We start from the raw sequence: 14976 nt of genomic DNA, 5'->3' as shown, positions 1-14976 counted from the left end.
AGACATTTATCAGCCAATGAGTTGTCATCCTTCTGTGAATTTATCACCAGCAGATGTCCAATTAGGCATGTGCCGGTATGAGATTCTGACTGATAACCTTAAGCAAAAATATCACAGTATTGCACTTAAAGCTCTAAAATGTAACAGTTTGAGATATCTGGGTTTGAAAAAAAAAAAAAACTTTTCAGTTGAACAGGATTTTTATTTTTCAAAACATTAGCAAATTGGAACGTAAGTATTGTGTTACGTTAAAATTTTAAAATCAAATATCCAAATAAAAATAAATGCAGTCCTTTAGGTGAGCCTAAACCCACAGCCACAGCTCAACATTACCATCAAAACAAAAATATTTTCCATAGAAAGCACATGTGTATGACTCGTATCATGTTTACATTATACACACTTTTTCCCAACACAGTTGCCAGCGAGAGAAAAAAACACGTTTTACCACTGAAAGACACACTAAACATGCTGGTGTTAACTCTCGTAGCTGGTGGGAAACAGTGTTTATTAACCTTTTGTATAAATGTAAATATTGAAGCTATTGCCTCCTCAGCAGCCACCCTCTGCAAACATGTTTTACATGTCGGTTGGCCCTCTAATCCGTGGCCGTCTGTAACTTCTTTAGCTGAAGTATTCCCATACCAGAGATTGTTTTCTTCAGGAGTTTCACCTCCTCCAGCCGTCGTGTAGCACAGCTGACTCACTGACACTGACAACCGGTGGGGGAGGGTTGAGCCTTAAAGAGTAATTTCTCCATGCATTTTTGGGACATAAATAATAGCTAATACGTTAGGGACTAGGGGTGTGTCAAAATATCGAAATGGTGACATATCGTGATACTTTGTATCCCAAAACGTTATTGATATGCCCCTGTCAAGAATCGAGATATCGTTTCAAAAAGGTGTCTTTTTTATTTTAAAAGGAACCATCAAGTTGCTACCAATATCTTCCACCATAATAGTTTCTCAGTTAACTCTAAGGCTGCCATTGACGGTGCTCGACGCCCAATCCATTTAGACTGGGAACGTTCGTTCATTCAAAACCGGGGCATTCAGTCCGATTTTCGGGACATTTACAGGTCATTTGCTGTTTATTTTAGGGCATTTACAGGTCGTTTCCTGTTGAGTTTGAGTCCCTGCCTATTCATTTGGGTGATTCCCAGGTCACGTCCTGTTCTGTAACTCAAAAGAAACAGGAAGTGACCCATAAAATACCCCAAAATCAACAGGAAGTAACTGAAAACAGGTAAATGACCTTAAATGGCCCAAAATGACCTCATTGCCTGGCATTGGCTGCCACTGACGGCCATAGATGTTCAATCCGTGTGAAGTGGGAGGGATGGCAGCGAATGAACATTTGTTCATTCGCTGCCACCCTCCCAGTTCAAATGGACTGGACGTCTACTAGTGATGAACTCATTCCAATTCACAGCAGAAACTTGTTTGTCTGTTTATTAGTTTGTAGAAAATCCTAGAATGATTTCCTGACCAATTTATCGATAATCGTTGTATCGCCATATCGTCAGATCATCGTTATCGTGAGCTTTGTATCGCATATGGTATCGTGAGGTACCAAGAGGTTTGCTCGCTGCCACCCTCCCACTTCAAATGGATTTGACGTCTATCGCTGTCAATAGCAGCCACTGAGTGCATAGCAAATGCAAGGGACTGCTCTTTGGTCAATAGCAGAACACACACGAACACTTAATATCATTTTTACCCAAAAAGCTCAGTTCACGTCAGGTCTTCATCAGGCCCGCAGGTCCACACGTGCATGTGCGTGCTTGAGTGCACACACACATGCTGCCTCTCATCTGGCCTAAATGGGTCAACTGGACTAGAAGACTAGTTTAATATTCATAGGTCACGCTGTATCATGGGGACATTAGCACTAATAATAACCGTGATGTGTCAATAAGAGTGACCTAAGACGTACACGAAGTATTTTAAGTGTTGAATCATTTTTCATGTGTGTAGATGTACTGCATGGCCGGGGGCAGGCACAGGAAGGAGGCAAGATGAGAGGACGCCACTTCGCATTTCACGGTCATCAGAACACACGCATCTGTTCATCTGGTTTTGGCACACTTGTCGTGTGTCCTATTCATTTTCCCGTGCAGCTCATTTACTACTCATACCTACTTGTACATAGTTCAAGGATAGCAGGAAGGCTAATGGAGTTAAATTTGAAGTGGGAGGGTTGGCAGCTAATGAGATGACAAATTCCCTCTTGGATGGGACATCTACAGCCATGCTGGTAGGGGCTAATTTCCGGGAGTCAATCAAGCCACGATTAATTTCAGAACCCATTTTTAAAAGATTTTGTCAATGTCGAAGGAACTCCTATTCCCTCAGTGACTGCCATTGACTGTGATTGACGTCTAATCCATTTGAATTGAGAGGGTGGTCGCCAACCTTCAACTGTAATTGACGTCTCCTAGTGATAAATAGGCCTGTCGCGATAACAAATTTTAGTGTGCGATAATTTATATAAATTATTGCGATATGCGATATTATTGCCCCCCCCCCCCCCCCATTTTTTAAAACCAATTTACAATAACACAGAATACAGTATATATTAATAGATCAAGTACACCTATTTAAACGCGAAAATTAGTGCTGCAACGATTAATCAATTAACTCGAGTATTCGATTAGAAAAGAAAGATTCGAATTAGATTTTGCTGGTCCGAGTATTCGTTTAATTATTGTGGTGTTGTCATGATTTATTATGAAAGTGTTTGCAATCAGTTTTATTGATTTGAGTGGATACACTGCCTTTTAGTCTGCCTCATTTCACGTGGTTGAATCCAGCTGCTCCATGTTAAGACCAACATAAGATAAGTTTTTGTTTGTGCTAATGTTTTTTTAATGTATTCGTAATTTACTTTATGGGTATATTTAGCCGTTTTTTTGCTGGAATATGTGTCTGAACCATTTGTTAAGAGCATTGTAAAAAAATAATAATGTTTTATAGCATTTAAGCTAGCGAACTTTTGCTATTGAAGTTAGCCAATTTTTCTTTTGTTGTACATAGATCCTTATTAAAAAAAAATTTATACCGTTTGAGGCTCAGGTATTTTAAAATTTTTCATGTTACTTATCCGATTACTCGATTATTCGACAAACTAGTTCATCAATTAATCGACTACTAAAATAATCGATTGCTGCAGCCCTAGCGAAAATTGTTTACTCTTAAATTCAAAAATACTTTTTAAGAAATCACAACTAAAAACAATAGACTATGCCTCTTTTACGTAAAAGACAATACCGCACAGAAACACAGGATAAATAAAAGGTGTTTTTCAAGAAAAAATAAAATTGCACTTAATAACTTCAGCATTTAGGCAAATGAAAACTTTTCCCCTCAGAGCTTCTCCTATGGCATTCCACGTGTAATGTTCTGATTGGATGTTTTCCGAGGCACCCTGAAGCGCACGCAATGGTGATGTTTTGTTCATGTGACGCGGCAGTGAGAGAGACAAATTGAGGAAGTGTTATTAGCACTGTGTGTTAATAAAAAAGTTGTCAGCACGTCGTGTGTTTGATATTATTGCCAGAAAAACACACATAATAGGACACCGTACGGCTTCCTTTTTAATGTTGTCCTTATAATGATGATGATCTGCATCATAAATCACTTTGTGACCTTCCACCTCCATGATGGAGCGTTGTTCGTCTATGTTCGCTCTGAATAAGCAACGGGGCTGTTGACGCCAGGCTTGATTTTGACGGATGCGTCTCCGGCAAAAATAGAAAATAGCCTAAACCACGCCGGAGATGGTCCACAGTCAATTCGGAGCATTGACGCGGCCGGTATACGTTGAACAGTAGGATATAATAGGAACAGATTGGCTCTGGCGCAATTTTTTGCCAGACCCAGAACAAAGACAAATTTTGCGTAGTTGGTAACAAGGAAGACGAACTTTTAACAGCACGTCTGCCGCACGCGCGCACGCACGTGAGACAATAAATCACAGCGGAAAAATTACCGCCTTCATTTTCATTTGCCGCGCGATGAATGGAATTAAAGAGTTTTACCGTAATTTTCAGACTAAGACGCACCTGACTATAAGCCGCCACCCACCAAATTTGACTTGAAAAGCCACACTGAACTATAAGCCGCAGCTTTCCCCACTATTTCATGTGATATTTACACCAAAAGATATTAACGGGTAACACTTTATTTGACAGCGACATCATAAGACTGTCATAAGACAAAATAAACCCCATGACGCTATGAACCAATTGGCTGTTGAGCGTCATTGTTTCAAGAAGCTTTATTTGGCTATCACTGCTCCCTTTGAGGAGACGGTCAACCTCTGCTGCCACCTTTTGTCAACACTGTTGTCGTCCAACATGCCTCCTAGCATGCATTACAGCGCTACAGATGTGAATTACAATCAAAATTCATCTGATGTGCTAATTATTTCTTCAGTTACTGTTCTAGTTGTTTCATTAATTGCTAGTTATCGTATATATGAGATAGTGGTGCCATAAGACTGTCATAAGACGATCATAACTATGACATGACACTGACATGAGCATTAATGAATGCTTATGACAGATACAATTTTGTGACATCCGGCAATTTATCTCACATTTGAATGGATGTAAAAGATCCCAGCTGGACATAAATAGAGTTAGTGACATAATATGCCAGATGACACTAAATGACAACCGTCATAAACATTCATTAATGTCCATGATAGTGTCATGTCATAATTATGACGGTCTTATGGCAGTCTTAAGACGCCGCTGTCAAATATAGTGTTACCTATTAACACAAATAAATCAACAAATAAGCCACATGATTCAAAATGAGGGAATAAAGTAGTGGTTTATAGTCCGAAAATTACGGTAATTAATATTTTTTAATAATTTTCAGTTTTCTGTTTTCCCGTGTTTTTTTCCTTTAGTGGCGGGTTTCTTGTTTTTCAATTTATGTTTTTTTCCTGTTTTGCACTTGTCAGTTTCCCAGTTTTAGTTTTTGACGTTTTGTGCTTTTTACCCCTGCCTTTTTCCGTTTTTCATACGTTTTCACAAAAAATCCCTAAAATGGTGTCACCATTAATGCAAAAAACGCCTGTCCGTCAATGCAAAAAACTGCTATTTCTGTCAATGCCAAGAGATGTATACATCAGTCGACGAACGTTCATTCGCTACCACCTTTTTAAATTTAGTTTTTAAGAGCCACACATGATTAGACGTCTATTACCGTCAATAGCACTGAAAGAGTTAAATGGTTTTTAAAATGTCTGGAAGCTTTTTAAATATATTTTGGCAAGATGTCAGCACAAAATGTTGTTTGACTATCCTGCAAAATTGATTGGACATCTATTAGTGATCCACAAAAAAAAAAAAAAAAAGATGATTGGACACCACAGGATTGGATGTTTAGCATCATCAATGGCACTGAAAGAAAAAGATGGACGTACAGTATATAAATGCAGTGTTCACTGTATTGACAGAACAGGACTAAATATATGGGAGTGGTCGACAGTGATGCTAATTATCGTTGCTCGCGTGTGGGATCAATGGTTGTATGATCTATAAATAGCTCGGCGCCTCTTCTCGGATTTCCCTGCCAGGTGTCTAAAAATAGCACGCGGGGGCGAGTGGACCCCAAAGGAATAATGCAACACTGACGATGGAGATACTTTCCCTCCAGCTGACCTTCTTTTTCTCCTCCTGGCGGTCATGTGACTTCTGAGAAGATGGCCGTAAAAAAAAAAAAATCAAATCCTGTTGTTGGTCTGACAATCATTTTCAAAATACACTTGAGAAAAATTTCCCAGTGTGAATTTGAGCAGTTGGGTCTCATAGTCACTAAAAAAACCATCAGGTTGGCAATTTTATTTTGCGATAGCTTGATGCTAGCACGCAATGCAAAACAGTACTTTAATTAATGCACTTTATAGGGGCAACTTATAATAATTGCTTGAATGTATTATAATGCCCTTTGTGGACAAAGTGCCTATTACAAAATTTAATGTGTATGCTAGAAAGGATTAATGTTTCCATTCATTTCAATGAGTAGATAATTTGAAATGAATGAAATTAACTTGTATCTCAAGGCCTGCCGTATACATAGACATGTGCAGAAAATAGCCACTTTTATATTGACCAAAATGTCGCGACATGTAATGACAAAGATAATCATGCTGTAAATTCATTTGCTGCATGGTCATGTGACTGAAAAATGACTTTTGATTGGATTTGGACATTCTATAATTTAGCAATAGAATAAACTGTGGGGCATAAAATTTGAGACGCTCATAACTGGGTTCCACAGGGTTCCCGCGGGTCCTTAAAAAGTCTTAAAATGTCTTACATTTAAAATCCTGATTATCAAGGTCTTAAATTGTCTTAAATTGAATAGAAAATAGTTGGTATTCAATTTCCAGAAGATGCGTTTAATGCCAGGTTGCCACCAAAACTTTCCAGTAGAATAGTGTTAGCTCACTGGTTCTCATTGACTGCGACAGACGTCCAATCGCTAGACATCCAATTAATTTTGACTGGCTTGGACGTCGAGCTCCGTCACTGGCAACCATTTTGCTAACCTGACCTGACCTGACCGTCAATTGGAACCAGTGAGTTAACCTGAGCTGACCTGTAAATGCCAACAAGACATGCTCTAGTTTCAGTGCCATTGACGGCGCTAGACGTCCAATCGCTAGACATCCAATTCATTTTGATACCTGTTCATTTTAGGGCATTTTCTTGATTGATTTTCTTTTGATTCCGACTCTGCCTATTAATTTGGGGAGATTTTTGAGTCACTTCCTTTTCAGTAACCCAAAATCAACAGGACCTGTAAATGACCCAAAATCAACAGTGACTCATAAAGGCCTAATCAGGAAAAGGAATATAATTATATATGTAATTAATTACAATTAGCTCCTTGCCTGGCATTGGCTGCCACTGACAGCCATAGACGTCTAAGCCGTTCATTGGCTGCCACCCTCCCACATCAAATGGATTGGACGTCTACTAGCGTCTACTAGCGATAAAATTTCAATTTACAGCAGAAGGATGAAAAGAGCTTGTTTTTCCTGTTGTTTTGCTGATTGATTTCCTGACCTTTGTATCGCCATGTCGTGAGACTTATATTGCAAATCGTATCGTGATGTAGCCAGATGACCCACCTGTAGTGCAAAGTCTGCAAAAATACTTTTTCGCTCGAGAGAATGGGGTCAAAAGCCGTCGAGTCACACTTGAGAGGAGAAAAACACCAGTTACAGTGAAATAAAATGTTTTTTTTTATTCATCTACGGAGCCCCTGAAGAGACATCATTAGAAATAAAATAAATTTAAGCAATTTGGTGCGCATGAAAAACTATCTGGTGCACTGGTGCACACCAGAAACACTGGTAAACATTAGCATTAAATAGCATTTAAGCTAGCAGACCAAATGGCTAACTCGCATAGCAAAAGTCCGCTCGCTTAAATGCTATATAATGCTAATGTTTACAACAATGGCGTACCGCAAACATCAAGTCACTTTTGCTCATTAATATTCATGACGTTAGCTATTGTGGCAAGGCGGGTCAACCTCCCGATTGTCCCTAATAGTAAATGAATGGAAATGGTGTACGAACGAGATGTTTACGGAGCTGAACCTACCAATTCTGTCCAAAAATTATGTCTCTGGTGTAAAATTCACTGGGAAAGATGTGGAAGAACATACAAATGTTCAGCTTTAGAGATGGCTTGAGTGTCGAGGGCTGAAAAAGAGCCGACCTGATCCAGAGTTAGCTTCTTTATCGACACCATTTTCTTGTGTGCATTGCCTTGCGCTACTGACGTTCTCTTGTTTCAAAAATCTATGCTTAACCACCATATGCCCTGTCTTTCTTAGATCTTCTGGTTGTCTTACGTCTCTGACCGTTCTTGGGGGGATTTTATATTGCTATTTTTGTGTAGCGATCGCAAATGCTACTCAGTGACAGCCAATGAACACTTGTTTTCATTAATAACAAATCTTAATTCTATAATTCATTTACACTTCCCCCTCACTAAACTGTTTTACAACAGAAAAGGTAACAGTGGCGGTCAGATACCATTTTAATGTTTTTTTTTTTAGGTCATTCATTGTCAGACAGAAGCAGCACGGCAAAACGCCACGCTAAAAAATAAGCAAAATTATCAAAATGACTTACCTCTTCGTCCTCTGAAGGGCCATGGCCCCCAACAAAATGTTTACTGCATATGAAATGTGAATGGCTTCACCTTGCTGGCGCTGAACTGGTATTTTGGACATCCCCGCAAATTGATCCATTCTTCACATTTTTTCCTTTTCCTTCACGTTTTTGGTTTCGAGAAACGTATGAATAAAATATCATTCACATGTCGTAATGTCTAGAGTCGTTTCAACAAGTTTTATAGCAGCAGTGTTTGATAGGCATGTTCTTTTTTGAAAGATTACCGTGGAAAACAAGCAGAAAAACATTGATTGTATGCGAGGGCGTGTCTATAATGTCCCACTTCCGCGTTACGATGGCTACATCACGGTCTGAAAATAGTATTCGTGCTGTACACTATTGGCTAACCTGCATAGCAAAAGTCTTAAGCTTAAATGCTGTAAAATGCTAATGTTTAGAACAATTGGCTAACTTGCATGGCAACAGTCCGCTAGCTTAAATGCTATATAATGCTAATGTTTCGCAGATAGTTTTTGGTGCGCACCAGAGTTTTTGCTTAAATTTATTGGTAAAACTTACTTTAAGTGGTCTCTAACTGCCGACCAATCACATGCACCTAACCTTCCCAATTCGCACGAACCTAAAAAAAAAATTCACATGCAACTAAAAAATAGGGAGCACTTAAAGTCAGCTTGACCAATTTATTTAAATTGTTCCGACATGATTTGGTCTTAAATGATATTCATAAGGTCTTAAAAAGCATTTAATTTGACTTTTAAAACTCTGCAAGAAGCCTGTTCCAACCAATTAATAAAATGCAATCCATTATTACTGAACTGTCACTGTATTTTAATTGACAGATATTCTAAAGGGAACATTTTCTAACCAGATTTAATATTTCACATCTGCTAATTTTGTGAGCCCCCCTCCCCCAGCTCACCACCAATCCCGGTCATCACACCTAAAAAAATATTAAGTAGAGCAAATGCACATGGAGATTCTCTGCAGTGCTCAAGGAGGAGAGGGGAGCGCTCTACCAACCAATGAGGGAGGGAGGGAGAGAGCAAGGAAAAACTGCAGTTGGGTTCCTGAGCCGCCACAGTGTACTCGCACCTTCGCACACGTGCGCACCTTCTAGTGCTGCAAGGTGAGTTTTTTCTTTCTTCAACTCGCATGTGTGACCCTCCTTGTCTTTCTCGTACACTTACTGTGCGTGACAGTGTTTTGGCTCTCATTCTTGAGTAAAGCAGAGCACTCAATCTGCCCCGGGAGAGAGTGCGTGCTTGTACATCTTCTTGGGGAAAGCATCCTCTGATTGTGTTCCAGCACACTGCAGTGCTAGTCGGATACTGAACATGTTGACTTTTTCCTCAACTTGTGTGTGTATTGTCATCTTGTGGTGTGTTGTAATCTCAACACTGGAGAGTGTAGGAGCTCATTCAGCACCTCGGACAGCACCAGCACGGGATATCTGCTGATATTATTGCGCGTTTGTAAAATTGCGACTTCATATCTAATATGTAGTTTGATGTCATGATGATAGCAGAGTGTGGGTTCAAATTATGTCGGGACATGACATCACTACAGTGGACAACGATTCAAAAGATGACACATAAGACTGGAGTTGTCCGATAATGACTTTTTCACATATATTGTCGAACTCCAAAAATCAGATACTGATATATGCGGTCGTGGACTTAACATGTTATGGCTATTGTATTGTGATGCCCCACTGTTAGCTTTAATAATGATAAATGTAACAACTTCTTTTCCATTTAAACATTCGGTGAAAAACTTTAACTGAAGTTATGTAAAAGTGCCTATATTGCACCACTATATTTGTTGTTGAAATCAAAATAATTCAAACATCGTTTTTTTGGCTCAAGTGCAAAGCTAATAAGGCACTGCCATATACATATATACATTGGGCCAAAACCGATGTCGATAATATTCAATTTCATGTGAAAATGCTTTTATCGGTCAATATTATCGGCTACCTGATCATATTCGACAACGCTACTGAAGACCTTTAACTCTTTATAAGGCAAATGACTTATTCTGGTCATTAAACATAACTACTAAAGGGGTGCAAAATTTCTGATTCTTAGATTATTCGCGATTCGGCCATGGAAGATTCGACAACGATTCACAAACATCCAAATTCCAATTTTTTAATCATACCAGGTAAAGCGGATATAAAACACAGCGTGGTCATCGGGACGCAACGAGGAATGGACCGAGAGTATCATGATCAACTCGTGCCACTATATAAAAAAAACAATAATACCTGACTGCTGCAGTCAGACGCTACAAACAGCGCCCAGTTGCTAGTTGCTACAAACACATGGCAACATACGGCTATGGTAGATATCACATACATGTAGAACTAGATGTGAAATCACAGACGACAGCAGCGTTAGAACATGTACAAAGAACTAGATACGAATTCACAGACTTGCCGGCGCTAGTGAACAGCCGCCATATTAAAGCAGTAGACTTGTCTTGAAGTATACTAAAAATACCCCTAAATCGGCAAAATCTTGACTTGAATGAATGAATCTTGAAATGATGAAACAGTTTTAAAAGTTTGACATGTCGAAAGTAGACAGAAGGGAAATTATGGAATAACGGGAGTAATTTTAACAACTTTAACGGTCGATTCACAGCATTAATTGAATGTAGTTTAAAGCTGCTGATATAGAATGGGGAATTGACTATTTTATTTACTGTTTTTAACTGTTAACTTGATGCTAAAATAGTTGTTTGGTTTAGCCTGAGAGGATTTTTGAACAATTTTGGAACTAATGTACAAAACATTAAAAGCGGTATTTGTAACTTTAAATTTGCATCCATCTATCCATCCACCATCTTCCGCTTGCTCCGGGGTTGGGTCGCGGGGGCAGCAGCTTTAACAGGAAAGCACAGACTTCCCTTTCCCCAGCAACTTCAACCAGCTCCTCTGACGGGATCCCAAAGCGTTCCCAGCCCAGCCGAGAGACATAGTCTCTCCAGCGTGTCCTGGGTCGTCCCCGGGGCCTCCCGCCTGTGGGACATGCCCGGAAGACCTCTCCGGGGAGGTCTCCAGGAGGAATCCGGACCAGATGCCCAAACCACCTCAGCTGGCTCGTCTCCACACAGAGTAGCGGCTCGACTCAGAGTCCCTCCTGGCCTCACTTTACAAACAGTGAAGATTGTTCTCAGCACTTTTATAAAAATTTCTTCGGATCCGTAAGAAGTAAGCACATAAATATTATGCACTATAATGCATGTTTATATGATGGCATTGTTATTTTTGCTTGTTAGCAAAATAAAAAAACATAAGAAAAACAAAACTTGTATTTATAGTTTCAGAGCATTAAATGTATCGAATTGAATCGAAAATCGTGTCCCTCGTATCGAAAATCGTACCGAACCGTGACTTAATTGTATCGTTGCATCCCTAATTGGTACACAAAAACACAAATGTACGTACGCTTGCAAACACAACGTGCACACAAAATACAAAAAGAATTTACAGTAATCCTTTTGTATTAGCATGATGTCATCGAAGTAACGTGTGAGGAGCTAACGTGTCCAATTACATAACTGTGCTACGTTAGCTTCCGCTCTAGCCTGTTTCTTAGCCTAAGGCCTCGTTTATTCTACTTCTTGCAGCGCACACACATTTAGTTGTTTAAATATGGACGCTCACTGGTGCCAGTTGGCGCGGGTCTGGTCCATATTGCGTCTAAACAGAACCCCCGTTTCATCCCGGTCCCCCGCTGATGGTGAGCTAACCTGAAAACGCCATCTGCGGGTCTTCCACGCCAAGTTTCCGTGCTGACCTCCAGACTTTTTATGTTTGACACCATTGGTGGGCTGAAAAGTGACCTGCGCTGATGTCATTTTTGTGTGACGTGCACTGGCCTGCTTCTTCAGTCCTTGGTCTTTGTTTTGTATCCTTGCCCTTTATGTACTTGTTAGTGCCCTACTTTGGATCCTCAGAGGTAGCATTACCTCTGAACCTCCTTGCAAGTGTTCTTGTTTTTGTTAGCGTCCTTGTTAGTGTTAGCGTGTCCTCGTTAGGTCGCTTCCTGGTTCTGATTATTTCCTGTTTCATTTTTCCTCAGATGAGTTGGTTCAGTACACGTGCGCTAACATTGCTGTCGTCCTCGTTCGGGGGATGCGGTCTCCTGCTGGTGGGCGCGGCCGTGTCCAGCGATTATTGGTTGCTGATGGAGGAGGGCGTGGTCTTGCAGCACAACCAGAGCACCCAGGTCAAGATGGCGCTGCACTCGGGATTGTGGCGCGTGTGCTTTGTGGCAGGTAACAAGTAAATTGGGAATGAATGATGGTTTAGTGCCGTTGACGGTGATAGACGTCTGATCTATTTGAAATACATTGGATGTTTATCGGCGTCAATGGCATTCAAAGAGTGAAGAGTTTGTATGTGTTTTTTGTCGTGTGTTAATAAGTTAGGATCGCTACAAACAATTATTTTGATAGTTGACGTATCACTTATTGTTTTTTTAAATACGTTGATTAATTGGTCCATGTATAAATTATGGTATTTATTGCCTATTACTGAAACTTTTTTTTTTTTAATAGAATTACAAACTAAAAAAAAAAGTGTAATTTCTTCTTTCCTTTTTAAATAGAAATTTGTATGAATAATAAATAAGTAATCAGAATTTTTATGATTTTATTGAAAAAAATGTGAAAATCCCATTTTTACTGTTAAAAGGCTCAAAAAACAGTGTCTTAACTGTCAAATAGTTGATAGTTACAAAGATAATTAATTAAAAAATGATTAAACATGATTTAAAGATTAAACAAAAAATGCTAAATAAAAAAATTGGAAATAATTAAAAAAAAAAAAATGTGTTTAAAAAAAACAAATTTTTACCGTTAAAAAGCTTAAAAAATGTCATATTTGTCAAATAAATAAATAATTAAAAAATGTTTAAAAATTAAAGAACAAAATAATTAAAATTAAAAAACAAAAAAATTACAAAATAAATAAATATACAAATAATTTTAATAATATAAAATAATTAAAATTATTTGTATTTTTTCTTTATTTTGTAATTGTTTTGTATATGAATATAAAATAATGTATGTTTGAATGTTGTCTATATGTATTTTATACATTGAAAATACAGTATGTATGAATAATAAAAATAAGTAATAAGGAAATACAATAGTATCTTTATTTTTCTAGATAAAAAATGAAAACAAAAATAAATTAAAAAAAAAAAAAAAAAGAAAAAAAATCTTCCTTGCTCAAAAAAAAACGCAATATTTTGAACGTCGATTAATTTTGATAAATAATAGTAGATTAATCGTGGCAGTCCAAGTGTGTGCTCCTTTTGTGATGTGTATTTGGTGCTCAGGCCCCGAGAATGGTCGCTGCGTGGCGTCCGATTACTTCAGCGATTCCGAAGTAGAGATCACCACGGAGAACACAGCAAACATCCTCAGTGAGTCACCCTGACGACGATTAACAATGGCTGTCGTTCGGGACGTTTGCTCTAATTTTTGCCATTTGCTTTCAGAGATGGTTCGCACGGCGACGCCCTTCCCGGTGGTGTCGTTGCTTTTCGTCTTCATCGCCGTGGTGGTCAGCAGCGTCGGGCACGTCAAACCTCAGCGGACTATCCTGGCCTTCGTCTCTGGGATATTCTTCATCCTGTCAGGTAAACGGGAGTTGGCCTACTTTTTTGTCTAAAAGTAGATGTTCAAATGGTGTTAACGTTCACTCTTCATAAGGCACTTGTTTAACTCTTTTAGTGCCATTGATAGCACGAGCCGTGCAATCCATTAAGTCCAAATTTTTCGCGCCATTAAAGGCACACTCTTGCCATTCTCTTGATGAGCTTCAAGAGGGAGTCACCTCAAATGCTTTTTGACTTCACAGGTAGGCTTTTTCACGGTTCATTAGTGGAATTTATTGCTGTATCAATGGGGTTGGGACCTTCAATTGTGTTGCATTGAATGAGGTGTACCCAAACCTTTGGCCAGTACTGTAGTTTTGAGTTTTTTTAGGAGACAGAGAGGTCCACTACTTATATTTAACAACCTTGGCCAGAATTTATTCAGAATTGTGGATTTACAGTACCAAAAAAATGAGAACTGTAAGCAGATCAAAGCTCACATGTCGGACATTTAACTCATTTTCCAAAATAATGCTATAGCAAAAATGCATAGTTTTGAGTATGGTAGTAGTCAGAGAGGTCTACTACTAATATTTACGAACCTTGGCCAGATCATATTCAGATTTGTGGATTTACAGTCCCACAAAAATGAGAACTGTAACCTGATCAAAATATACTAGTACTGTACATGTAAGATTTTGAATTCTTTTTTCTAAATATTGGCAGTGTTGTTAATAACAGTGTTAGAGTATAACTGTGTAACTAACGGCGTTATTTTTTTCAGTAGTGAGTAATGTAATTAATTACTTTTCTCGTCTTGGCTACGCCGTTACCGTTACTGAAAAAAGTCCGAGAGTCACGGACTCACGGAGATGAGAGAGCAGAGCAGCAGTGGCGAGTAGGGAAGGGAATTGTGACGCTGTTGCAAACGCGATGCTATGTGGCTCCAATAATACCTGACTGTAGCAGATAGCCTACAAACTACACCCACATGATGCTACGGTAAATATCACATGTATATAGAACTGGATGTGAAATGACAGACACTGCGGCATTAGCACACGTATCTGCGGGCTCTGCTCACGAGCAGCACGGACTCAAAGGCATGGTCCGCTGCGCTCGTGGTCCCGGTCGTTCTGCTTGGTTGTACAGCGCCTGGCGTCCTACCGGTTGTTCTGCTCGGTCGTCCGCCGCC

General features: G+C 39.2%; 1 protein-coding gene across 2 annotated transcripts in view; it reads left to right on the top strand.

The window, feature by feature from the left end:
• Positions 1 to 1404: 1404 nt before the first annotated feature.
• Positions 1405 to 14976, top strand: part of LOC130910253 (voltage-dependent calcium channel gamma-7 subunit-like) — a 28668-nt gene continuing 15096 nt past the window's right edge. Inside the window, exons 1-4 of one of the 2 annotated variants that reach the window (XM_057827373.1) lie at positions 1405 to 9295; positions 12258 to 12453; positions 13521 to 13607; positions 13683 to 13823. In XM_057827373.1, coding sequence (XP_057683356.1) covers positions 12258 to 12453; positions 13521 to 13607; positions 13683 to 13823 — 424 coding nt within the window. In that variant the 5' untranslated portion in view covers positions 1405 to 9295. The remainder of the gene's footprint in view (positions 9296 to 12257; positions 12454 to 13520; positions 13608 to 13682; positions 13824 to 14976) is intronic. The other variant, XM_057827372.1, reaches the window with a different exon arrangement.

This window comes from Corythoichthys intestinalis, chromosome 22, assembly GCF_030265065.1.
Source record: "Corythoichthys intestinalis isolate RoL2023-P3 chromosome 22, ASM3026506v1, whole genome shotgun sequence".
Taxonomy (NCBI): domain Eukaryota; kingdom Metazoa; phylum Chordata; class Actinopteri; order Syngnathiformes; family Syngnathidae; genus Corythoichthys; species Corythoichthys intestinalis.
Note: the sequence above shows the minus strand (reverse complement) of the source record. Positions and strands in the feature narration are given on the sequence as shown.